Raw genomic sequence first — 27,049 nt, forward strand, 5'->3', positions numbered from 1 at the left:
TCCCTAATTTTCCTATGTAATTTCTACCCTGACTTGTGAATTGTTTATTATGCCCTTAGAGGCAAATGGCGTGGACGTGTTTATTTTTCTCTTACTTTATATTCTCGCTTCCGCAATTATTTTGTACACATTGTTACAAGTGTACATGAATTTTATCAATGTGAAAACACTGTTACATATAGATTTCGATTTCCTTTTACTGTAGAAAGTCAGAAAACTTATCCCTAGTTTCCTATTTATTCTACGTGTGCCATTCCCTTTGTGTCACTCACCAATCAACTCCCTCAAACCTCTCACCAATCCCATCATTTCCCTCTACACGGTACCCAATCAGAAATTAAAAAAAATGAACTCTCTCTTTCTCTTCCTTCTCTCTCTCTTTTCCGTATACCATTCCCTCTGCAACAACCCTTTATGAGCTTCAAAGATCACATATCGAACCCAAGAATCTCATTTTCATGCTCATCTCACTTCCACGAGCACAACCATACCCTTAGAACTCAGTTTATACGAGATTTAACTCGTTAACTCGGAAAGTCTAAACTCGGACGATTTGAGTTCGACGTATTTTCGAGCGAGTTAGGAAGTTTTGAAGCTTAGGGAAACTCCTACACAACTCCTCGAGGCTCCTTCAACAATTTGGAAGAAGTTTGGAAGTGAAACGACCTAGTTTCGAAGAGTTCGCTTTTGTCCGAAACTTTCGAGATGATTTCTAACAACCTTCATCCACTTTTTGGACTCCAAATAGGTATAATGCATTCTACTCTTCATAAGCTTCAAACCCATATAAAGTAGGTCGAAAATGGTTGAGAAATGAAAAAGTTATGCAAGTTTGAAAATTTTCCAGAAACCAGCGAGATTTGAGTTGCAGATGGCGGCGAAGGACAGCGGCAGACGATGGGGCTCGTCGGAGCAGAAGGAGAATATTCTGTCAAAGTTGACGGAATATTCTAACGGGATCAGGTAACACAGTTAACCTCTGTTAATGACTTAACGGAATATTCCTAACGGCCGTTAAGCCTCTATTAGGGTTAAGCTGCGTGTGGGCGCACGTCTGGCCATGCTTTGGCCGGCACGTGGGGGTGCGTGCAAGGTCCAAAATTATTTCTAAAAATTTGGGGACGTTCATGACGTCGAGTAGATCGATTTCATGTATTAAACCCTAGGTTTGAGCAAACTATGAGGGTTTTATTTAGGTTTCTGTATATGTGCTTTAATTAATTCTAATATAGTTATTTCATATATAGGGGAAACGTATCCCGAGGACTTACAGGGCCAGGCTAGGCTCGAGGGCTACCATCCAGCGACGTACTTGTGACTACTATCCAGCGACGTACTTGTGAGTGGCAGTTTTTTTTTTTTTTTTTTTTTTAAATACCTATACATAGTTATAGTTTCCTTAAATGCATATTTACTTCATTTTTACGCTTATAATTGCCAGTCTTGTCGGGTAGATTGCGTTAGGCAATCCGACTTGTATGTGACAGTGCTTCTACACCAGCCTTCACGTGATCGTAGTACTAGAGCATATTGATTACAACCAGTCTTGTTCGTGTCAGAGATTATCTGTTTGAACTCGTGTGTCAGCTTAGATAGATGAGCACTTAGTTGTACTTGATTATCACATGATTATATTACTGTGGCATTTGATATCTTATGACTTGGCATATTTCCTAGTTATATTGTTGTTATTGTTGTTTACGTATGTAATATGTTTTAAGAAAACTATACTTGTTTTACGGCGAGGGGTTAGTATATTCGAAAGTAAAGGTGTTCTTATAAGCATTGTTTTGCTGACCCACTCAACTTTATTTTTTGCCCCTTCAAAGACCTAGATAGTTGTACTCTTTGTGGCACTTGAGGAATCTCGGCAATTATGACATTTTCTCCAGTTTAGGCATACGAACTTATCACTGTTGTGTAATAAATGTACTTTAGCTGCTTTGACTACTATTTGGTAGTCGTACTGTCTTTTAAGCTCTGAATAATTGTAGTGGGTTATTCCCACGACTTGCGCACTCTTTCACTGCTTGGTATAATTAGTTCTAATTAGTTTAAATTTATTCACTTTTTCACATCACTTACCTTTATGGTTACGTCACCTCACGGTGATGCCCAGCATGTTTTGACCTTCCCAGGTCGGGGTGTGTCAATAGCATGCCCGTAGGCTCCCAAAATAGACACTCCAAAAATAATACAAGGAAGGGTGGAAGGGTAACCTATTGGCTCCAAGCTCTCTGACCTTTGTACAGTTACCACACTAACTCCTCGTATGTACTTAGTCCTATCACCTACACAATTGCCTAAACACTATGGGAATGGTGCACTGAGCAAAGCAACAACCTGGATAAGCTACGAAGAATGTGCGAGTGACAATAATTCAACGTATATGATTGTTAGGTTGACATTTTGTAAATATTTTATACCTCTTCTACGTATTATTTAATCGTAAATTTGTGTTAAATTATTAAGTTTAATGTGTTCTGTACAATTTTTCTAGAAAATATGAGAAACCCAAGGAGTTATTGAAGTTGGGTTGTGTAAGCTGTGCGAATCGGGGCAACATTTGAATTATTTGTTCGTAGGGCATGTTAGCTCAATAAAATGCTATAAATTATACATATACTAAACCTCAACACAAAAAATACTTTTCATTAACAGTGTTATTCCATTTTCACCCCTGCTTCTTTTTTGTTATTTCAACTTTGCCCTTTCTTCTTAACACCGTTTCAGACTCTAGGCCCACTGTTTCTCTGCTTGACTCCTCCCCCCGTCTTCTTCCTCGCCTCACTTTTCTCTGCACCAAGCAACTCGATTTAGGGCTTCACCATTTCTCTTCGAATCAAGTCTCTATTTCTCTTCGAATCAAGTCTCTATTTCTCTCCCTATTTTCCCAATCTAGGTTTCCCTCTCTCTCTGTGGAAAAACCCCAGATCTCGCCATTGCCGGAGAGTCGAAGCTCGACGCTTCGAGCTTCAATCTGCCTTACTGATCGCCTCTTCTCGGCGCCTCCACCTTAACCCCTCTGGTAATTTCCCAACTTTTCCCCCAATTTTTTTTCTCTCTATTTCTGCACTTCCGAAAGGTTTCAGATTTTCGCCTTCTTAAGCTAAGAAGCTTATGTTTCTAAAAGGACCTTGATTTTGCGTTGAATTCGGGTTGTTTCGTCGTGAATTTTGAATTTGGTTTCAACCTCAATACGTTACAGCAAAGTCTTGTGATCACTAACTTCATCTTCAAATTATTCGAGTAATCAAAGTTTAAATTCCAATTATTTGTTTGATTTACACATGATGTTCCTGCTTAACATGTTGTATATCCTAAAGTTTATATGAAAACTTCTACACATTGTTAATTGTCATTAGTATAGAATAAGTTTCTCCTCGAAAAATGATATAAAAAATACTACCAATAAGCCTTGATATTTGGCTTATACCATGACAAAACTTGAAGAATATATTACTACAATTGATGCTACTTGAACACACAAAATTGACATTTTTGTTGACACTCTCAATATTAGGTGATACCCACATACAATGGTAAAGCTCATATGTATTACAAAATGTGTCAACAAGTATGTTAATTTTGTTTGTCTAAATAGTTTTACTGTACTATTATATAGTAGAACAATCCTTGCATCAAGATGAAAAAAAAAAAACAAATAAAAACGAAAGAGTTATACAATTTAGACATACAAAAATTAAATGTGTCAACAAGTATGTTAATTTTGTTTGTCTTATAGTTTTATTGTACTATTATATAGTAGAACAATCCTTACATCACGATGGGAAAAAAAAAAAAACAAATAAAATCTGAAAGAGTCATACAATTTAGATATACAAAAATTTAACACATTTGTTCACACACTCTCCAATACAGATGCGGTCCCTTAACAATAGTAAGGCCCATCTTTATTTGAGAGTGTGTCACCACTTGTGTTAATTTTGTGTATCCAAATAGTTTTATTGAAAATGAAAAATATATAATAACAAGTAGAATCTAGTCCCTAAGTCTTCTTTTCATCCTCGCCATGCACACTGTCATCTTCAAATAGAGCGTATCTTGTACATTATCAAGGAAACAAAAATATGCATACCTCCGAGTCTTCGTAAGAGCTAAAGAACCGCAAACTCCCCAAAATCCAACAATAAAACCTAGGATTGCAAAGATATAAAACCAGGGAAGCTCATCATGTTCATTGTCCACATCTTGGTCGACATTGTTCTTACTATCCACATCAATTTCTCTACACTCATTCGGAAGTGGAGCACCACAAAGTCTAGGGTTCCCTTCAAATGCAGAAGTGTTAAAGCTTTGGGGTTGTGTACCTGTCGGTATTTGTCCTTGAAGATCATTGTATGAGACATTAAATACTCTCAAGAAATTAAGACTCGTCATTGACCAGGGGATTTTTCCAGAAAAATGATTTCCAGAGAGGTCCAAATGCTGTAAATATTTTAGGCTAGATATTTGGTCTGGAACTTCGCCAGAAAAGTTATTGTCGTCAAGATACAACCAACGAAGAAGTTGCAATTGGCCGATCTCAGCAGGTATACTTCCACTAATGTTATTGGCCCTTAGATGTATTACTCCAAGAAAGTTAGATAGTCTACGCGGTAAAAAAATACAAAAATAGTTTTTTATTTAAGCCGAAGATTGGAAGTTCAAATTCATAATTGTTCACTCGAGATGCATTCCCCATTAACATTGGTAATCTACAAAGTTGTTTAGGAAATTCACCTGAAATTTGGTTGAATGACAGATCCACATAAAAGAGTTTTGGAAGAGTCCCCAACCAACTTGGAATTGACCCTATGATTTGATTATTACCCAGAGCCAACCCCTCTAGATTCTTTAGGTTTGATAACCACCTAGGTATCTGACCAGTAAGCCCAAAACCATCCAAACTCAAAACACGAAGATTCTGAAATCCATGAAAATTAACCATGTCATCATCAGTTGGCATTGCCTCGCGGTTGAACGAACCACCCATGAGGGGTGTCTGAAGACTTTTGGAACATATAAATACCTTCATTACCCCTGTGAGATTGGTCAATCGTACAAAACTAAGCGAGAGAAAAGACAAGGATTTCAATGAAAGAATCTTAGGTTGTATTTGTCCTTCTAGGTTTGGATTACCACTCAACCGAATTGCTTTTAGATACCTGCATGAGTAAAGGCTTATCGGCAAGGTACCAGTGAAGTTATTCCAAGATAGATCCAGTTTACTAAGGTGGCTAAGTTTGGAAAAATTAATCACGGTGAGCTTTCCTTCCAAGTAGTTGAATCCCAAATTTAGTTCTACGAGGTTTGTGCAATTGTTCAAAGATGGGGGCAAATGACCTTGTAAGCTGTTGAAATCAAGATTCATGAATTTCAACCTGGAGAGCTTTCCAAAATTGAGAGGGATGACACCTCTCAGATGATTTAAGTAGAGGTCAAAGATTGTGAGGTTGACAAGGTTGGCGATTTTTTCACTAATGAGCCCATTTAGTGAATTGAGAGGTAATGCAAGTTCCTCAAGTTTGGTAGCGTTATAGATATCTTCTGGAAGTGATCCTGACAAATTATTGTGACCAGCACGAAGAATCTGCAGCTTGGAACACCTCCCGAGCCCACGAGAAATGTTGCCACTAAATTCATTGGAGGAAAAATCCAATATTCTTATGGAATGAGATGATCGGAGACAAATGGATGATGGGATATACGCAGAGAAGGTGTTGTTGCTAACATTGAAACTAGTCAAATTCCAAGCTTGTTGAAAGAAAGAAGATGTAATTTTACCATGGAAGTGATTGCTTGACAAATCTATTGTATGAATATTTTTGGGTGGTAGAGAAAATGGTATCTCTCCGGAAAGAAGGTTATAGCTCAAATCAATTATCTCAAGATGTTTCAAGGACGAGAAGAATTTAGTTTCAAGTGTGCCATAAAGTGAATTGTGAGAAAGGTTCAAGCGGGTGAGATATGTGAGATTTCCAAGTGATGAGACAGACATACCTCCTTTGAGCCCGTTGGAAGGTAAGAGCAAGTGAATAACACAACCCTCCCCATTACAAGTGATGCCATTCCAAAGACAATAATCAACAGAATTACTCCAATTTATGGGAGGAGAAGATAGAGTGCGGGCGAAAGCTAGGAGAAAAGTGTGTTCAGTTTGGTTGCATGCTTGAATATTTGTTGTAGAAATAATGCAAGAGAATAAGAAGAGGAGGATGAGCCATTTTGTAATTTAGATATTGCTTACAAGTTTGAATTTTAATTTTAATTTTTAATTTTTATGCAGCTTTGAATTTTTTATTTTTATTTATTTTTATTTATTTATATTTTTTTGTGTGTGTGGTTATGTTGTTATTGTTGTTGTTATTATTATTAGTATATGCTCACACACACACAAAGTGTGTATGAATTTTTTATTTTTTTATTTTTTTAAATGTAGGAGAGAGGAAGGAGAGAACGTGGCAATGGGGAGACTTAAAACAAAAATCAACAAAATTTTGAGTTGGGCAATTACGTGACTGCTCTTAACTTTTTTATTTTGATAGAAGACTAAACATTATTTTGGCGCTCTTTTAGTTAACAAAGAATATTTTATTAATATGTAGTTTAGATTATTATTATTGTTGTTGTTGTTGGTGTTGTTGTCACATCCCGGCCCGGGACGGATCACTTCCCGGGCCCGCTCCACCACCGTAGCACGATATTGTCCGCTTTGGGCTTACCATTCCCTCACGGTTTTGTTTTTGGGAACTCACGAGCAACTTCCCAGTGGGTCACCCATCATGGGATTGCTCTAGCCCTCTTCTCGCTTAACTTCAGAGTTCCTACGGAACTCGAAGCCAGTGAGCTCCCAAAAGGCTTCGTACTAGGTAGGGATGAGAATATACATTTAATGATCACTCCCCTGGGCGATGTGAGATGTTACAATCCACCCCCCTTAGGGGCCCGACGTCCTCGTCGGCACACTTCCGGCCAGGGATTGGCTCTGATACCAATTTGTCACATCCCGGCCCGGGGCGGATCACTTCTCGGGCCCGCTCTACCACCGTAGCACGATATTGTCCTCTTTGGGCTTACCATTCCCTCACGGTTTTGTTTTTGGGAACTCACGAGCAACTTCCCAGTGGGTCATCCATCATGGGATTGTTCTAGCCCCCTTCTCGCTTAACTTCGGAGTTCCTACGGAACTCAAAGCCAGTGAGTTCCCAAAAGGCCTCGTGCTAGGTATGGATGAGAATATACATTTAATGATCACTCCCTTAAACGATGTGGGATGTTACAGTTATAACTTTTTTTTTAGCTTTGAATTATCTGGACGTTTGAATAGAATTTGCACGCGGCATGAAAGAAACAATTTTTCTTTTAGCTTTGAATTATCTGGACGTTTGAATAGAATTTGCACTGCATGAAAGAAACAAAAGTGAAGACCTTAGTTGGTCATGGAATCGAAAGAGGGCAGCAAACGCAACTAAAGTCACTGATATTCCTTCTTATTTATAGGTAACACGTTTTAGGTTTCACTAATGTAAATTACGATTTTAATCTAAATTATTATGTTGGTCCCATTTTAATAGTATTTAGTGGCATACATGGTATGCAAGAAAACAAAAGATATGACCCTAACTGAATGCATGCAAATTACAATAACCGGTTCAGAGTGAAATTAGAAGAGGAGTTACTCATTAAGAAAACTCATCACTTTCAATTCACAAGGAATGGTTGGGGACTAAAATGAAATAAGTTTCTTTCAAGCCTAATCTAACCCCTTCTAATTCCTTAAAACTGAAAAATCATTCAAAGACCTTCATTTGAGCTTGAATCTAATCCATCTTAGACACCAAACGAGCACAAAAGATGTTATCAGATTGCAAACTCCCAAATTGAAAAACTTGGCAAACAACCATGGCGGGACATTAATTTACATTTTGCAAACCCTTGAATGCGTCAAGGAGTACTCACGTGTATAAAGTTGGAAGCATGTCTTAACTTTATGGATTTGACTGCCACGAGTGAAGTTGAAGCAGGTCTTGACTTTCTGAGTTTGCTTGCAATTCAATGCATGCACAATTGTATGTAAAACCACAAAGTCATGACCTGCTTCCAACTTTGCGTGTGCTTATCAAATCATGTCTTCTCTTTGAAGACTTCCGCACCACCACACCAATACAAGTTGAACTTCAATTGTTGTAACACGACGCAGATAGACAACAAATATATAGGTAAATCCCAATTTGGTTGAACTTCGGAAAGATTTCGGCATCTTTATTTTTTATTTATTTTATTCTGCTTAATTGTGATTTGTATTCTAGTGACGTGTAATCTAAATTTCAGTTCCACACAAATTGTACTTGATGGCAACTTTGCCATTTTCTTCCCATTGTTTGAACTACAATAACTTGTACTAACTGTTTGTTTCACGAAAGGTCATTTACTCTAAAAATAACGCGGCCCTTTTTACTGTGGAAAATATCTCCATAACCCAAATCCGAAACTCTTGTACACCGTCTTACAATATTTCCCAAGACCTCACTCTCTCTCTTCACTCTTGCTCTATGAAAATCATAACAATGTAATTAAAGGGTGATAATATCACACATACAATAAACAGAAAGCTAAGGTACTTAAATATCCAACCCTTCACCAACTTCCCTGGTTTCCCTGCTCAAAAGTTTCGTCGTTAACGGATTTGACAAAGTTTGTTCATTTAAATTGCATCTAAAGAAAGAGATATGTTTTCATCCTAATTGTTAAAAATCAGATACAACAACATCTATAGCGATTATGAAAATAAATGCAGTCTAAAACCCCATCCACCCATCTTTCCATGCCTTGGTTATTTGGAGCCTTGGCAGCAACCTTGGCGATTTTAGCCCCAAGCCATATTGTTTTGGCTGATGTTAGGGTGACGTTAGCCACGAGCTGCCCCAATTGTATGCGCACTTGCGTAAAAGAATGTGTGGGACCCGCTTACAATGTTCAACAACTATTTCCAAGGATGTTTGCCATGTGGCTCCATCCTAGCCTTCCGATCCCAATAGTAAGCAAAAATTTTGGAAATAATAATAATAACTAATAATAATTCTATAAAAATCAGAAAACAATTCAAAAAAAAAAAAAAAAAAAAAAAACAAATCAAAGAATAGCCAAGTTTCTTGAGCTTCAATCCATTCTCTCCCTCATTGTAACTTTTACTCATATGATATTGAAGACAGAGTATATACTTGACTCTCGATTCTCCAATTTGTTCGGAATTGAGATTCAGACACAATCTTATCAGAATACAAACTACAATTGAGCAGAATAAAATAGAAAATAAAAAATAAAAACAGCAAGAAATTTACAACCTCACCAAAATACGGATCACAATTGAGCAGAATAAAATAAACAAAAAAATTAAAAACAACGAGAAATTTACAAAGTTCATCAAAATCCGGATTAGCTCATGTATTTGTTGTCTATGTATATTGTGTTACAACAATCGAAGTTCAACTAGTATTGGTGTTGTGGCGTGGAAGTCTTCAAAGAGAAGACATGATTCAAGCAAAGTTGGTCGGTCTTGACTTTGTGGGTTTGCATGCAATTGTGGACGCAATAAATGGCAATGAGAAAAGAGCTGCACGCTATAGGCTACGTACAACAAAGGGTTTAAGTATTGCGTGTGAACAAAAAGACTGATTTGGTCTTAGTTGTTGGCGTCAATTTAATGAATTGCCGGTGTATGTCTATGACTAGATGCAATGTTTGTGCATTTGGTAAACATTCGAAGTTGAACACGGGGTGAGATAAAATCAGAGAGTAAGAGAGAAAGATCTTTTGGGAGAGAGTTGAGTTTTTGGAAAATAATGTGAGAGTTTGTGCAAGGGTTTCTATTTGTTTTATGTTAACTCAAGTGTATCTTGTACTTGTTATTTTTATAGCGAAAAACAATATCTCTCCTAGAATGTAGGCACATGATTTTGTTGATCCTCGTAAAATTTTCAGTGTCTTTATTTCTTATTTATTTTATTTTGCTCAATTGTGGTTTATATTCTAGTGTAGTTATGTGGAACTGAGATTTAAATTACAACCTCACCATAAGGTTTGTAGAATAAAATAAACAAGAAATAAAAACATTGAGAAGTTTTCAACAAAATTCTACCTATGTCCTAGGGGAAATATTATTCTTTATTACAAGAATAATAAGTACAAAATACACTTGAATTAACATAACCCAAACTCGAAACCTTGTACATCCTCTTACAGTATTCACTCTCTTCCAAGAGATCTTTCACTCTTACTCTCTAATTTTCTCTCAACCGTGTTCAACTTGGAATGCTTTATAAATGCACAAATAGTGCATCTAATTATAAGTATCCAACAGTAACCCATTAAATTGATGTCAACAACTAAGACCAAATTGATCTTTAGTTCACACGCAAAACTTAATCTCTATGTTGTACCTGGCTGGCTTTTAGCGTGCGACACTTTTCTCCATTTGCCACTTAATGCATGCACAATTGCATTGCATGCAAGGCCCACAAAGTCAAGACCTGCTTCCAACATTGCTTGCAGCAGTCAAATCATGTCTCCTCTTGGAGGACTTCCACGCCACAACACGGATTTTTTCAAATCTCTTAAATTTGTCGGCATCTTTATTTTTTATTTATTTTATTATGCTCAACTGTGGTTTTGTTGATTTGTATTCTCATGAGATTGTAATTTGAATCTCAGTTCTGCACAACTACAACAAAATACAAACCACAGTTGATTATAATAAAATAAACGAGATGTAAAAACATTGAAAATTTTACGATATTAAGCAAAATCCTATCTATATTACCCGAACCCACAAACAAGTACAAGATACACTTAAGTTATAATAACTCAAACCCAAAACTCTTGTACACCCTATTACACTAATTCCCAAAAAATCTCTATCGGGAGCTCTTTCACTCTTACTCTCTGAAAATCATAACAATGTAATTAAAGGGTGATAGTATCACACACACATTACAACCATTAGATGCACTCCTTAATGTCAGAAGGATAATTGTTAATCTTGAGGGCTTTTGTTACAACAATTAAGGCTGGTTTGCTATTGTTGTGCTTTGAAAAAAAACTACTTCTGCTGTGCTGTGAGAATAAGCAGCTGTGAAATAAAGCAGCAGATTGTTTAGTAAACTCTTTTGTAAAAGTGTTTTTGAAAAAAAAAGCAGTATTATAGTGTTTGGTAAATTTTTATGTAAAACAGATGTGAAAAAAAATCGGTTTTTCAAAGCTGGGTTTTGCAGCTTCTTGTTTTTGGCTTTTTTTCACCCAAAACTGTGAAAAAAAGCTGAAGCTGGATGTTTACCAAACACAAAAACAGCTCCCAACTTTTTTTTATACCAGCTTTTTTCAAAATCACCTTAGTACCAAACCAAGCACAGCACCCCCCAACCCCTGTTGCCCATTTTTAAGAAGAAAAAGGACTTATGCAAAAGTGTTGTCGAAAGTTAAGAAACGAAGAGAACACTTGTTATCAGCAACCATTTAACAAAGTCCAAACGAGAAGCAATAAACAGAAAGCTAAGGTACTTATATACACCCAACCCTTCACCAACTTCCCTGGTTTCCCTGCTCAAAAGTTTCATCGTCAACGGACTGACAAAATTTGTTCATTTAAGGAAGTTTTAACGAAAAGTCAACGATACTGTTCACTTTAATAAAAAATCATATTTTTATATTAAAAAGTCAAACTTAGTACTATTCATTTTACCTCTTATTTTATCTTTATCGTTAAAATTAAAAATTTTCAAGTCTTTTTCATTAATTTTCTTTTCATTTAAATTGCATCTAAATAAAGAGATATGCTTTCATCTTGATTGTTAAAAGTCAGAAACGGCAGCACCTATAGCTATTCTGAAAATAAATGCACTCCAAAACTCCATCCACCTTTCCATGCCTTGGTTGTTTGGACCCTTGGCAGCAGCCTTGGCGATTCTAGCCCCAAGCCCAGCCGGGTTTGGTTGACTTTAGGGTAACGTCAGTCACGCACTAGTTCAATTTTTTTAGCACTCGCATGCGAAACAGAAAAGAAGGTGTGGGATTCGCTTGCAATGTTCATCAAGGAAAACTAATAAAAAAAATTTGAAAACTTTAAGTTTTAACGATAAAGATAAAATAAAGAGTAAAATAAATAGTACCAGAATTGACTTTTTAGTATAAAAATATATTTTTTCGTTAAAGTGAACAATATCAAAAAAATTTTGTTAAAGTTCTCTAAAAATGTTTGCCATGTGGCTCCATCCTAGACTTCTGATCCACAAATTTTTCTGGAAATAATAATAATAAATAATAATTGCTTAAAAATCAAAAAGCAATTCAAAATATTGTTAATTGTCATCACTGTATAATAAGTTTCTTCTGGACATATGATATAAAAAGTACTGACAATCAGCTTTGATATCGACTTACGCCATGGCAAAACTTTAAGAATGTCTAACTATTATTGATGCTACTTTGACACATAAAATTATCACTTAGTTGACACACTCTCCAGTATTAAATGAGACTCACATACAATTAGTAGAGCTCAAATGTATTACTTCAAGTGTCAACAAGCATGTTACTTTTTTGTGTCCGAATAGTTTTATTGGACTATCAAATTTTAGAACAATCTTTACATCACAATGAAAACAAACAAATAAAAACTTAAGGAGTCATACTATTTGGATATACCAAACTAACACATTTGTTGACACACTCTCTAATACAAGTGCGGTCCAAATACAACGGTAAGACTAACCTTTATTAGAAAGCGTGTCACCAAGTGTGTTAATTTTGTGTATCTAAGTCTTCACATAGAGCGAATCTTGTACATTATCAAGGAACTGAAAATATGTGTGCCTCCATGTCTTCTTAAGAACTAAAGTACCGCAAACTCCCCAAAATCCAACAATGAAACCTAGGGCTGCAAAGATATAAAACCAGGGAAGCTCATCGCTTTCATTGTTCGCATCTTGGTCATCATTCTTATTATCCGCATCAATTTCTTTGCACTCATTTGGAAGTGGAGCACCACAAAGTTTAGGGTTCCCATCAAATGCAGAAGTGTTGAAGCTCTGGAGTTGTGTGCCCTTTGGTATTTGTCCTTCAATATTATTGTACGAGACATTAAATTCTCTCAAGAAATTAAGGCTCGCCATTGACCAGGGAATTTTTCCGGACAAATGATTCGTGGAGAGGTTCAAAACCTCTAAATATTTTAGGTCAGATATTTGGTCGGGAATGTCTCCTAAGAAGTTGTTGCTGTTAAGATACAACTCACGAAGAAATAGCAATTGGCCAATCTCAGTAGGTATACTACCACTAATATTATTGAGCCCAAGGTCTATTGTTCCAGGAAAGTTAGACAACCTATGTGGCCAAAAACGTGGATTTTTATTTGGGAGGCTGATGAGAGGAAGTTCAAATTCATAATCGTCTAGTCGAGATTCATCCATCATTAACATTGGTAAGCTACAAAGTTGTTTTGGAAATTCACCTGAAATTTGGTTGGATGATAGACTCACAAAAAAGAGTTTTGGAAGAGTCCCTAACCAACTTGGAATTGACCCTGAGATTTGATTAAAACCCAGATACAACACCTCTAGATTCTTTAGGTTTGATAACCATCCAGGTATCTGACCAGCGAGCCCACATCCGGCCAAACTCAAGAGATGAAGATTCTGGAATCCATGAAAGTCAACCATGTCATCATCAGTTGGCATTGCCTCACCACTAAACGAACTGGTAAGGAAGAGTGCATGAAGACTTTTGCAACGCATTAATATCTTTATTGCCCCTGTGATATTGGTCAATTGTACACTAACAAGCGAGAGGAATGACAACGATTTCAATGAAAGAATCTCAGGATGTACTTGTCCTTTTAGATAAGGATTTACACTCAACCGAATTGCCTTTAGGGACCTACATGAGTAAAGGCTCATTGGCAAGATACCAGTGAAGTTATTCCCACCTAGGTCAAGTTTGCTAAGGTGGCTGAGTTTGGAGAAATTAGGCTTGGTGAGATCCCCTTCCAAGTAGTTGAATACCAAATGTAGTTCTACAAGGTTTGTGCAATTCATCAAAGATGGGAGCAAATTACCTTGTAAGCTGTTGAAACCAAGATTCATGAATTTCAACTTGGAGAGCTTCCCAAAATTGAGAGGGATGACACCACTCAAATGATTATAGAAGAGGTCAAGGATTGTAAGGTGGGTGAGGTTGGTAATTCTTTCACTAATGACTCCATTTAGTGAATTGAGAGGTAATGCAAGTTCCTCAAGTTTGGTAGCATTGTAGATATCTTCTGGAAGTGATCCTGACAAATTATTGTGACCAGCACGAAAAATTTGCAGTTTGGAACACCCACCAAACCCACAAGAAATGTTTCCACTAAATTCATTGTAGGAAAAATCCAATACTTTTATGGAAGGGGATGATCGGAGACAAATAGATGATGGGATAGGCCCAGAGAAGGTGTTGTTGCTGACATTGAAACTAGTCAAATTCCAAGCTTGTTGGGAAAAAGAAGATGGAATTGCACCATGAAAGTAATTGCTTGACAAATCTATTGTTTGAATATTTTTGGGTGGTAGAGAAAACGGTATCTCTCCAGAAAAAAGGTTATAGCTCAAGTCAAGGATTTTGAGGTGATTCAAGGACGAGAAGAATTTAGTTTCAAGTGCACCATGAAGTGAATTGTGGGAAAGATTCAGGTGGGTGAGATGTGTGAGATTTCCAAGTGATGAGAGAAACATACCTCCTTTGAGCCCTTTGAAGGATAAGAGCAAATGTATGACCCAACCCTCTTGATTACAAGTGATGCCGTTCCAATGACAACAATCAACATTACTCCAATTTACAGGAGGAGAAGATAAAGTGCGGGTGAAGAGCAGGAGAGAGATGTGTTCAGCTTGGTTGCATGCATGAATATTTGTTATCGATATCATGCAAGAGAATAAGAAGATGAGGAGGAAGCCATGAGCCATTTTTTAACTTAGATATTGCTTACAGTAACAAGCCTACATCTATATATAGGAGCAACTAAAGGTAGCTATGCATGACGATTATTTATTTCATTTGCTAGTTGTTATTTGTTTGTTTCCTTTTAGCTTTGAATTATTCAAACCCATGTTTGAACACAAATTCTAAAAAGCGTCATAACTCATAAGATGGGGCCACACATGAATAACTAAACACAGCTAAAGACTAAAAAGTTGCTCCTTGCCAAAAATAAAGAGACTATAAAGTTGTTTTATCACTAGTATTGATATTCTTTTTTATCTATAATTAAAACATTTTTAAGTTAAATTCGTGTAAATTGTGAGTTCAATAAAAATATTGTTTCAACCCCATTTTAATACGTAACTAACTTGGCTCTTCAATTACACAACCGATTCACATAATTTAGTGCTTATGATCATAATTATTAATATATAAATCACTAGGTAAAAATTATATCTAAAAAACAAACGGATTCAATAAAAAGAATTAAGAACCGTCTATCTGGTTGCTATAATTGATTCAGCTAAATGGGTTGTCAAAATTACAAGAAATTGGAGAATGGAGAGGGAAACAAACATGATTTACGCTCAACAATCAATTACCCAAAAGAGGGCTATGTTGGCACCTGAAGAACTCGAGCGAGAGAGTGAGAGGAAAGGTGATAACGGTCCAGTGGTGGTAACAGAGCCTGCTGCATATCAGAGGAAGAGGATGGGAGAGAGCAAAAGCCACAGTTGCTCACTGACAAACTGACGCTGCAACGAAACTGGTGGCAGCCATGGCCCCCGGCACCAGGCCCGGCCTAGGCCCATTGCAAGCAGGGCGACCGTCCGGGATCCAAAAAAATTAGGGGCACCAAAATTATTAGGGTGTTATATTTATATATGTTTTTATAAGAGTATAAATTTATAAAATTTGGTCAAAGAAATTTAACTAGAACTGATGGTTTTGTTGTTTAAAATGAATGAGGAGGTTTTAGGTTTAAAACACCGTGTGTGCTTATTTACATTCCAATTTTTACAAATTTCTTTTCATAACAGTATAAATTTATAAAATTTAGCTAAATGATAAAGAAGTTTAATTAGAAGCAATGGTTTTTGTTGTTTAAAATTAACAAGAGGTTCTAAGTTTGAAATGTCATGTGCATGTTTATTTTTTTTTTCAATTTTTACAAATTTTTGTTTGGTTGTTAATTTATTTACTAGCTAGTAGCTGTGTGCGTTGCTATTTTTAAATATCCATTCCAATTCAAGTCTAATCTTCAGCAAAGAGTAATACATAAACTAAATTTTTAGACCAAATTTACAAATAATATTACGTGTCATCAAAAAGGTTTAATTTAGTGTTCATTCATTACTTATACATATCCTTAAAGACTCAAAAACATTAATAGTTTTTCGGTCTAATTTCAAACAAAATTTCAAACAAGCATAGAAGACATGATCGCATGGCACTGCCAAACTGAGAAAATTGGCAAACAACCATGACCACAAATTGAATGTACATTTGCAAACCCTTGAATGCGTCGAAGAGAGATTTCCCAACCCTTATGCGTCAAAGCCAGATTTTCCACTCTGAAAAGGACCTTGTTATTTTTAGAGTAAATGACATTTTGCAAAACAGACAGCGAGTGCAAGCTGCCATACTTCAAACAATGGAAAAAAAAAAATGGCAAACTTGTCGTCGAGTACAATTCAACGCATCACTCCACCTCGAGGTAAAACAGGGAGTGTAAAAATGAATCACTCTCCCAAGTGAAATGGTTATTCAACGGTTTCAAAGAATTGCAGATGACATTCAAAATCAGAATTTCATGAAAAATAACAGAACCATGATATTCTCTTAAGATAACATCCATCAAAATAGTGTAAAAATGAATCACTCCCCTAAATGAAATGGTTATTCAACGGTCCCAAAGGATTGCAGATGACATTCAAAATCAGAATTTCATGAAAAATAACATAACCATGATATTCTCTTAAGATAACATCCATCAAAATTTGAAATTACTTAAAGAAAACCTAATGTGTATTTCTTCTCCATTGAAAGATAGTTTGGAGTACCACCAACATTATGAGTTTTGAGTCCATCCTGAAAAAGGATGTGAAGATCAGAAAAAATTTAGGTTTGACTCACTTTTTTTTTTTTTTTTTTTTTTAACCTTATGTTGCTTAATCTATTTTGCAAGTCTAGGTTTTTAGGTTTAGTTTTGAAGGGGTTAGGTTTCATGTCTTCTCCCCCTCCCCTCTTCCTTGTATTTTTATCGTTTTCATTTCTAGAAAAGTAATGTTTACGTCTCCCCTTGTTTTTCATGTATTTTTTTATCATTTTTTCTTGTATCATAAGGGGTTAGGTTTACATCCCCCAAACTAGATGTAACTTCTTTTTTATTATCAATAAAATTTTCCTCGTACTGTCAAAAAATTTAAAAAAAAAAAAAAAGAGAAAAAGAAAACTAACGTAGTTTAACTTAAACAGGTAGACCTAGTCATTATCGCGCACAAGCAGAAAATCGATTTTAATTAAAATTAAGTTAATGTTTGTATCTATAATTTAATTAATTTAATTCATGTAAATTCAGGTTCTAAACTCTTTTCTCTCTAATACTAATAAAATAAAAAAAGAAGTTATAAACCATAAATGTTTAAAATATTTGCCACTTTTTTAAGAGAGAGTCGGTTATGAAATATTTGCCAATATTAGTTTAAGAAATAGTTGATTATGGAATATAGGGCTATGAAATGTTTTTCACTTATTTTTTAAGAAATATTTGCCATTATTGTCTCACAAATAGTCGGTTATACAAATATTTGCAGGGCATGAAAGAATCCGCATGCAAACTGCCAATCCGAGAAAAACAAACCATTTAGTGTACATTTTTCAAACCCCGGAACGCGTCAAAGAAAGATTTTCAAACACTTGAATGCGTCAACACACAGTTTTCAAAGAGAGACTTTCCACAGTGAAAAGAACCTTTGTTGGATTTTCAATAGATCAGCACCTCTACGTCGCTCACTGCCACCACCTGGAACTCCTCAAGCAGACCTCTCGGTCGACAAAACAGATTTTTCCATTAGTTCAGTTCCAGCGTGGGAATCCTCCTTCCAGGTAATACACTATTTATTCCACCGTCATCATCTCTCCTCTTCTCTGCTTTCATTCTATTTTTTTTTTTTTCCTTGTTTGATTTATTTGCTGCCGATCGAATTTGATCTCATATGCAATGGTTCTAGAACCGCAGTTTTATTAGAAAATTTAGTTTAATTTAATTTTTTGAAATTGATTCTGCATAGTTGATGTTTTTCGTTCGAATTGAGGGTTTGGTTGTGTAGATCCAGGTCAAATGAGGGAAAGGAGGACGGGGAGATGTCAAGGTCGGCGCATGCACCGATGCCGCACATCACCCACACGTCACACAGCCCTCAGGCTCTCAGGCTGTCAGTTCCTGCCTGGCCTCTCGCTCGGGCCTGCTCGGGCTTGCTCGCCAGCACACGCTGGACTTCATCACTCAGGCTCTTTGGCCCTGTTCCTGCGCCTGTCCCTCGAGCTGGAGCACAAGGTGGAAGTGCTCTTAGGTTTCAAAACAGAGGAATGCAAGAGGTAAACAGGGAGTGTAAAAATCAATCACTCCGCTAAACGAGATGGATATCCAACGGTCTCAAATGATTGCAGATGACTGCTTGAAATATAACAGAACCAAGATCTTCTCTATTTTGAAATGACAACGAAAAGAAAATGTGTGTTTCTTCTTCTCCATTGAAAGATAGTTTTGACTACCACCAACATTATGAGTTTTGCGTCCACCCCGAAAATGGATGTAAAGATCAGAAATAACTTAGTTCAACTAACAGATAGACCTAGGCATTATCGAACGCTTATCAAGCAGAAAATTGTACTTCTCGACTCTTCTCTACCTCGGGATGTTCCGGCTTACCTTCCTCAAAGAAGATAGTAGTAACCAAGTGCGAGAAACAACACAACTAACAAAGCAGCAGGAGCGGCCCATAGCCAATAGTTAGTACTCGACTTCTTCCTCTTCATGATGGCTTTTGGTAGTGCGTCTGAACCTCTTGCTCGACCTCTGTTCCTCAGACTCTTATCCTTTTGCACCTTCGCCTTTGCCGGGACAGGAGCTTCAATCTTTTCAATTACCTTTTCGGGTTCTGCAACCTCGGCAACAGGTTCTATCGGTTCCTCAGGATTGCTCTCGGGTGTAGATGATTTCTTCTTTGCCTTCTTTTCACGCTCCTGAAGCAAGTCAAATTGGTAACTCCTGTCAGTTTCTAATTCCAACAATATTAAATAGAGCAAACTACTACAAAAAAAATAAAAAATAAATAGATAATTTCCTTCAGCTTCTTCTCGGCTTCCTTCTGAGCTCTAATAGCTGCTTTTGCTGCATCTTTCTCTGCCTTCTTCTTCTTCCTCTCCAAGGCCAGCTTATTTTTTTCAATCTCCTCTACTCTTTTCATCTCCTTCAACTTGGCAGGATCAATTTTATTTTCATTTAGGGTTTCCTTTTCAGAAACAAATATTTCCTCGTCTGCCATGTCAATATCATCTGAAGTAGATTTTGGAGCAGTTGCTTTATTTTTGGCTTCTTTCTGAACTTTCCGCACAGGCGAAGTATCTGATGGAGCAGATCTGGTATCTTCCTTAACTTGTTTTGCATTAGCTTTTGGTGCTGTCTCTACTACAGGTGCTTCCACAACCACCAACGGCTTCTCATCTGGGTTTCTTATACGTCCATCCCTACTCATGTTCCGGCTGTCGAGAGATGGCAAAATTTTTTTCTCATAATCATCCCTAAAATCCTTGTTACTGTTCCAGAGGGACATAAATTTCTCGACCTAAAGAAAAAATACCAATATTTAGAATGCAGTTTTTATACTTTATATGGAGGAGTTAACTTGTTATAAACAATGCAAAGTCATATAACAAACCTCTTCATGTGAAAGTGCTTCAAGTGCTTTAACATCGTTCTTAGCAGCAAGATTTCTCGCTTTGGTCATGACCCCACGGCTATGGTAAAAGCCAGCATTCTGAAAATCAGAACAATGTAATAAAAGGGTGATAATATCACACATACAATACAACCATTACATGCACCCCTTCATGTCAGAAGGATAACTGTTAATCTTGAGGGCTCGTTACAATTTAGACGACAGCAACCCCCAATCACCACCACCCCCACCCTCGCCCCCCCCCCCCCCCCCCCCCCAAAAAAAAATGTATATAACTATATATATACACACAACACTATTTGCATGATTTACGTTTCATATTGCAAAATGGTCCAAATAAGAGGCTACATACCAACCGAAATTACTCAACTCTAACAAAGCAAAGAAATTAGAACTGAACTAAATTTCACACACCTTGTTTCCAATATAATTCTTCAAAATGTGCCTTCTCATCTTTTTAAGATCACTAGATTTTTAAAAATGAAAAGGAAAAGGACTGATGGAAAAGTGTTGTCGAAAGTTAATGAACAAAGAGAACACTTATTATAAGAAACAATAAACAATGTCCAAATGAAAAAATAAACAGAAAGCTAAGGTAATTCTAGTTACAACTACTTATATATAATCAACCCTTCAACAAATATACTGGTTTCCCTGCTAAAAATTTCATCTTTCAGCATAACAGACTGACAATGTTTGTTTATTTAAATTGCATCTCAAGAAAAAGATACGGTTTTCATCCTGATTGTTAAAAGTCAGATACAACAGCACCTACAGCTATTCTGAAAATAAATTTTTGCAGAGCAGATTCAACCCAATAATTCATCTAGTACAAATATGCCACATATTTACAGTGAAAACACAAGGATCCCTGGCTTGCTAAATTGGTGGAATTAAAATCACAGTCAACACTTTGAGATTTTGAGTACCCCAAATTAGATAATTGATACAGAAGCATAAAAAGAGAGGAAGGAAGGAGGGGCCCCGGGGGGGGGGGGGGGGGGGGGGGGGGGCGGGTGGGGGGGGAGGGGGAGGGAAGAGATAAAGTGAGAGAAAGAGAGAGTAACTGAAAATGTTGCCAAAACAATTCAAGGCTTACCGCCTCATCAATCTGTAACCTAAGTTGACGAATATTTTCGAATGCTTTATCCCTCTTCTCAGTTGCAATGTTCAGCTCTTCCTGCAATGATGCAATTGCCTTGTCAATCACCTTCACTGCATCATCAAGGTGCTTAATTTTGGACCTAACACCGTCTTGCTCCTTTTTTACTTCCTTTAAGTCACCATCCATAAGCTACATTAACAAGATTTTGTAAATGATTAGTACACATTAGAAAATGATGTAAATCTGCAACACATTTTCAGGAATTCAATGAAGCATAAAAGACCCAAAAAGATACAAGTAAAAACAGAATCCCCTTACTTTAACTTGGTCCTTGAGGGCCTCTTTAGGAAGCAGTTTAGCTAGCTCAGCCTCACGTGCAATAACTTGTCCCCTTGTGTTCTCAAGAGCTTTCATCTCTTTAAGTATTTTCTTTTCCTCAGACAATGGAATGCTCTCATGCTGTATATAATACTGCAACCCTTGGATCTGTTTCCAACAATATGTAATGAGTGAAAAAACCAAGAGGTCATAGGAGTAGGAAAAGACAGAAAGAAAAAAAAAAAAAAACTGATGAATTTGGTGATGCACAGAGTTTGGAAAAGAAACATACGCGACTGTTAAGCTCTTCCTCAGATGAACATAAACCACCATTGCGCCTAGCAGTGTCTGCACTGCGCAGCTCTCCAAGAGCCTGTCGTAGAGGCTGTAAATCCTTAAACTTCTCATCCACAATTGACCTAATTTGCCTGTTGTCACTCCTCAGAGCCTTAATCTTCTCAATCAATTCTGATCTTTCAATCTGCATAAATAAAAAGTGGAGCCAATAACATAGTCAAATCAGTCATTTTTCTAAAATCGAAAATAAACAAAAGTACATTGATCCACAAATTTCCAATTTGCATTCAGAAAGATACTAATTAGATCATTTTAAAAAATAGATAGAGCAGAATTTTAATAGCACAACATTAAACAAGTACGACCCCCCTGAATCTATAAGATATTTTCACACGTAGAACTTTCATATACTTCTTTAAAATCAAAAAGTAATTTTCTTTTTTTATCATCATATAATACAAACCAACTGGAAATAACATCTTGCACGTACCGGTAGAACTGGTTTTGGGGGAAGGATGGGGGATCAGTTCCCACTAAGACACCAACATAATTAATAACCTTGAAATAAACATGTGAGCTATACCCATCCCCCGCCCAAACCACATGGTCTCCAACAGGACGTCGCAGCCTAATTTCTCCAGTTGGCCACACAAAAGAGGGTCCATTCTAGTTCTTGCAAACTGACAACTTAGGCAATTGTGGATGTCTATTAGCATCTATTCTATTGTCATATATCGTAAACAATAGCTACAACAAGGAATCAACAATCTAAACAAACAGATAAACAATTACGTTATGTTTACAGCAACGCTCAAACAAATGAGAATCACTAATAAGGTCAGAAGATTTGACTAACCCTTTTTGCTCTTAGTTCTTCAATGATGTCTTGACGGGTTTTATTCCTCTCATTCACCTCTTTAGAAGCATGATCAATCCTGGCTTTTATTTTTGGATCGTCAATTGTTCGGTGCCTGACAAAATAGAAATAATGGATCTGCTTGGGGGCAGGCCACTCATCAACTGCATCCTTTGGGAAGTTTGAAACCGAAACCTCATTCACTTCCTTTTTGTCTGATTCATCACCATGAGATCCAAACTGTATGGGCTCATTACCGCCCGGACCTTGATCCAATTTTCCATTTTCCATGGTAGAATTCCCTCCTTCGGTGACATCCCCCACTGGTCCTTGAATTGCCTCAAATCCCACAACTTCAACACCCATGCTTTCAACCAAAGAAGAGCCTTACAAAACTGAAATTCCTGATGTAGAAGGCAAAGAGCATGTTACATCACGAAAATAACGAAAGCAAATCCAAAATTAGATTCTTTTTACCAGGTTTCAAGTTAAATCACAGGGTTAATCAACACATTCTTCAAGAAATCACATTTCAGTCAATCATAGGAATACCTAACTGATCACAAAATAAAATCTGAAAAATTACAGATTTAAAAACACACCCTTGAATTCAGATCGTCAAAAGAAACAAATCTTAAAAAATTGGATCGAAACCCAGCTGAAATATGCAGTGCATGGGCATCTAAACGCTTCAAAGATCATTCAAACACCAAAAGAAGATAAACCAATATCATAAAATTAACGATACAAAATTATCCGACAATCAAAATCACAAGATGAAAATAGCCATTAGACTAGACGTATACAATTAACGACTTCAAAGAAAAACGCATCCAATTTCGGAATCAATTCATGAAAAAAAGATTGGGACTTTACATCGAACAAGCAACAAAATCCAATCAAATCAACCCAACATACACGATCCAAATACAATTCTTTGACAAGAACAATCGAGACCAATCGGATCGAACCCATTAACCAAAATTTACCCAGAAACAAAAAATTGAAAAGAAAAAAAAAGGAGAGATTCTTACCAGGAACAGAAACAAACGGAAGCAGTAAAAGAGAGAGAGACAAGGAATATCCTTTTGGTAAAAGAAAAAGGGCCCCAAATCCAAGTATAGGAAAACCCAGAAAACGGAAAAAAAAGGAAAATGGTCAAGAGATCTCCTCCTTACCCTTTTATTATTTCCCCTTCTTCCTTCCTTCCCTCCTCCAATTTCTCTCTCTTTCTGAATCCTATCTCCGAGAGAGAGAGAGAGAGAGGTGAAAAGGAGAATTACTAGGAGAAGGCGGTGTTTATTTGTAGAGAAACGTTTCTGGTAAGGCAACAGCATTTGGGGTTTCTTTTGTTTTTACTGCTGCATCCAGTAATTGTTGGACTTAATAGATAAGCGTTTTCCCCGTCTCACCCCCAACAAATCTTTACTAATTAATAGAGTACTGTTATCAATCAAAATCATATGAAATTATCAATTTTAATTATTTAATTAAAACAGAACATGAATAAGAAATATAGAGTAAGAATGTAATTTTACACAACTAAATTTTTTTTTTTTTAATTTCAAAACCTCATCTATATATAATCCTAACATATCTCTAATTATAAAAAAATAAAAATTGGGCCCGTATTTTTTTGGTTTCTCATGGATGAGAAAAGTGCATACCAAGAGGGAGGAGGAATTCACTCCCCACTCCTTTTTTTCTCACGATCCAGGAAATTATTTCTCAATTATGGACTTACTAAACATGAGAAAGTCAACACTTTTTCATTTCTAAGTTATCTTTCTTGCATACCAGACGTAGTCTAAGGACGAGGAAGAATATCAAAATAAATTTTTTTGAAAAAGTTTTAACGAAAAGTTATTAGTACTGTTTATTTTAATGAAAAATCATATTTTTACATTAAAAAGTTAATCCCATACTATTCATTTTACCTTTATTTTATCTTTATTATTAAAATTCAAAGTTTTCAAAACTTTTTCATTAGTTTTTTTTTTTTTTTTTTTTTTAATAGAGCCGGAGTCAATGTATCCTTTTTTACGTATAGAATTTATGCCATAATATACTTCAACATCTATCTTATTAATTAATAAACCAAAGAAGGAAAAAAAAAAAAAAAAACTAGTGAAAAAGATTTGAAAATTTTGAGTTTTAACGATAAAGACAAAATAAAGGATAAAGTAAATAATATCAAGTTTGACATTTTAAGGTAAAAATATGATTTTTTTGTTAAAGTAAACAGTATCACATCATTTTCGTGAAAATTCGTTTAATAAAAAATTCGAAATTACGGAAGTACCAACAAAACGCGTTAGAGCTCCCGAAAGGACGCGGCTTTGGAAGGGGACTTGACGTCATCGATGGTAAGTACATACACGTGTCCTTCGCACGGGCTTGGCTACGCCACGTTTGTCAGCGCGTCACAGGGACGCGCATAGAAAAATCAGATTAGACATGGATGCGGATGACATCATGGAATGATGAAAGTACGAAAGTAGCCATCTTGAATGGTCTACAAAAAGGGTACTTTTGTACACGTGTAGTATCAAAAGTCAAACTATAATGGGCGGTTGGTTTAGAATCTTGATTCTTGATGATGATTCACTATTTATGGTATTTGTGGATTTATTGCTTTTTTAGGGACTAATTTGCATTAGGTTTTATTCAATTTTTATCTTTTGTTGAGTGGACTTAACAACCAAAAAAAAAAAAATTTACAGTCGCTTGCAAGTTGTATATAAGTAAAATTTAGTCAATACACATTTGACATAATGTAGATTGGAACACTACTTCGCAGCTACTGTTGAAAGAACAGCAATTATTGTTGCTAAACTTCCAATCACAGATGGACGTGTCCGATCATAGTTTTCAATTTCAATTATTTGAACACGTGTCCACCTGTGATTAGTGTTCAGTAACAGATATTGTTATTCTTTCAGCAGAGTGTTCATGTAATATATCAAAGAAAATCATACATATTCTCACTAATTCGTGAATAAAATTAAGTTGAAGATCAAACTTTGCAAAACGAAAAATTGAACACGTTTATCAAATTTGCATGTTGGTGATGTCGCTTGTCGAATATTTCTTCCTGCGGGCTTCCTTTGTTTCTGGGTGGCATACGTTTTGGTGGTTCGTGGAGGATGGTGCGGCCTTCTTCCTCTTCAACTTTGGTTTTCTGGATGGTGATGGAGATTGGCTTCTAAGCTTCCTTCTAGCTTTAGAAGCTTAGGGTTGTGTTTTGTTGTTTGTGGTTTGTGTATGCTGGGCTCCAATGTAGAGTTGGGCTTGTTTGCTTTTTGTTTTTGGAGGTCCATGTTTGTTATTTGTAATTATTGTGGTTTTGGACCCCTTTGTGTTTAATGTTTCTGTGATTTTCTCTTCTTGGTAATAATATTACCTTTTAACCAAAAAAAAAAAAAAAAGTTGGAAATTTTGAATTGGAGTCGGAATTTCCAATCCAACTTGTATCTCTAATGTTAAAGGTCTTGCATATTAAAAATTAGTATTTTCATGCAAGGGGTTTGTAACATTGATCGTTTAAAAGCATTAACTTTTGCACTTAAAGATAAAATTTTGTGTTTTAAATTCCTCCATTCCTAAGTCAGAATTATATTCCAAATAATGATAGAAATGACTCAACGCAAGAGCTTTTGGAAGTAGTGTTCTTGTACTTTGATGAAGGAAATTAGTTTTTGTGCACTCTCTTTGTAGTTGTCTTTTCGAGATGGTAGTCAATGAGTGACGAGAAGTACACCACTAATATCTACCACCTGACATTCTTTATTGACCTCACATAGAATGACAAAAGCCTGGATCTCTGCGTGCAAGATGTCGCTGGGCAACACCGAAGTGTTGATCGCACATGAATTGTGAGGCCGGATCTCCTCGACACTTGAATCTTCTAGTCCCTTTGGTGAAGCCCTTGGCTTAGACCGTCCTTCTAACCCTCCTTGACCAATCCAATGTGATTTTGGCATCAACACTTCTCTCTTTTTCAATGTCGCTATCCATGTTCACGTATACAACACATATAGTATATACCAAATGCATTGCTTAGGTTAGTGGTGGTGATATGTGGATTATCTCCCGTAATTTTCGGATAGACAAATCATCAAAAAATAGAAAATCAATTGGAATTTTGTTTCTTGTAAGTATTAAACACAATCTATATTGGGTTAGCTGATATAATTTATGTGCATATCTATCAATACTCAAATGAAATATTTGCGTGACACTACTTTTATGCTTTTTAAGTAGTATTGAGTATATGGTATGTAACTGCAAAATTTAATATTTAAACATAATCAAGATAAATAGCTTTTTATTTGAAGGAAATGGCGATATGATATTATTGAAGAAAATTAGCAATCCAAGATAAGAAGAAACCTTGAAGCAAACAGCAACCGGTAAGATATGAAGGATTGGGTGGGCTTACTACAAATAAAACTTGGCCATCGGACTCTCATCCCACACCAAGCACAAATGTATTGT

General features: G+C 36.2%; 2 protein-coding genes and 1 pseudogene across 5 annotated transcripts; all 3 read right to left on the bottom strand.

Moving 5' to 3' along the window:
• Window positions 1-3,936: 3,936 nt before the first annotated feature.
• On the bottom strand, window positions 3,937-6,133 carry LOC137714550 (uncharacterized). The gene is given in 2 exon segments (XM_068453743.2): window positions 3,937-4,626; window positions 4,628-6,133. Coding segments are annotated over 2 exon segments (1,998 nt in total). The 5' UTR covers window positions 6,002-6,133; the 3' UTR covers window positions 3,937-4,002.
• A 6,363-nt stretch (window positions 6,134-12,496) lies between these two features.
• On the bottom strand, window positions 12,497-15,007 carry LOC137743279 (tyrosine-sulfated glycopeptide receptor 1 pseudogene; annotated as a pseudogene). The gene has a single exon (XR_015960529.1). The product of XR_015960529.1 is annotated as a tyrosine-sulfated glycopeptide receptor 1 pseudogene (transcript).
• Window positions 15,008-18,739: 3,732 nt separating this feature from the next.
• Window positions 18,740-23,907, bottom strand: LOC137715353 (proton pump-interactor 1). 3 transcript variants are annotated; one of them, XM_088690719.1, is made up of 8 exons: window positions 23,587-23,869; window positions 22,553-22,956; window positions 21,692-21,880; window positions 21,400-21,567; window positions 21,076-21,270; window positions 19,956-20,054; window positions 19,332-19,862; window positions 18,740-19,257 (listed from the first exon to the last, which is right to left on the bottom strand). In XM_088690719.1, the coding sequence occupies exons 2-8, from the start codon at window positions 22,916-22,918 to the stop codon at window positions 18,952-18,954; spliced, it is 1,854 nt and encodes a 617-aa protein (XP_088546845.1). In that variant the 5' UTR covers window positions 22,919-22,956; window positions 23,587-23,869; the 3' UTR covers window positions 18,740-18,951. The 3 variants fall into 3 exon arrangements, with proteins under 3 accessions (XP_088546845.1, XP_088546844.1, XP_088546843.1); XM_088690718.1 differs by lacking the exon at window positions 18,740-19,257 and having other exon boundaries at window positions 19,296-19,862; window positions 23,731-23,907; XM_088690717.1 differs by lacking the exon at window positions 18,740-19,257 and having other exon boundaries at window positions 19,296-19,862; window positions 22,553-22,947; window positions 23,587-23,837.
• Between the last annotated feature and the right edge of the window lie 3,142 nt (window positions 23,908-27,049).

The sequence above is a fragment of the Pyrus communis genome, chromosome 3, assembly GCF_041283825.1.
Source record: "Pyrus communis isolate YQ-2024b chromosome 3, ASM4128382v1, whole genome shotgun sequence".
NCBI lineage: Eukaryota > Viridiplantae > Streptophyta > Magnoliopsida > Rosales > Rosaceae > Pyrus > Pyrus communis.

Excerpts from the sequence above, each read along its gene's own strand:
- LOC137715353 (XM_088690719.1), bottom strand. The coding sequence starts at position 22,918 with ATGGGTGTTGAAGTTGTGGGATTTGAGGCAATTCAAGGACCAGTGGGG. Across the intron at positions 20,055-21,075 it reads GGTTACAGATTGATGAGGCG|AATGCTGGCTTTTACCATAG; the intron begins GTAAGCCTTGAA and ends TCTGATTTTCAG. Across the intron at positions 19,258-19,331 it reads ATTTATTTTTTATTTTTTTT|CGTGAAAAGAAGGCAAAGAA; the intron begins GTAGTAGTTTGC and ends TTGCTTCAGGAG.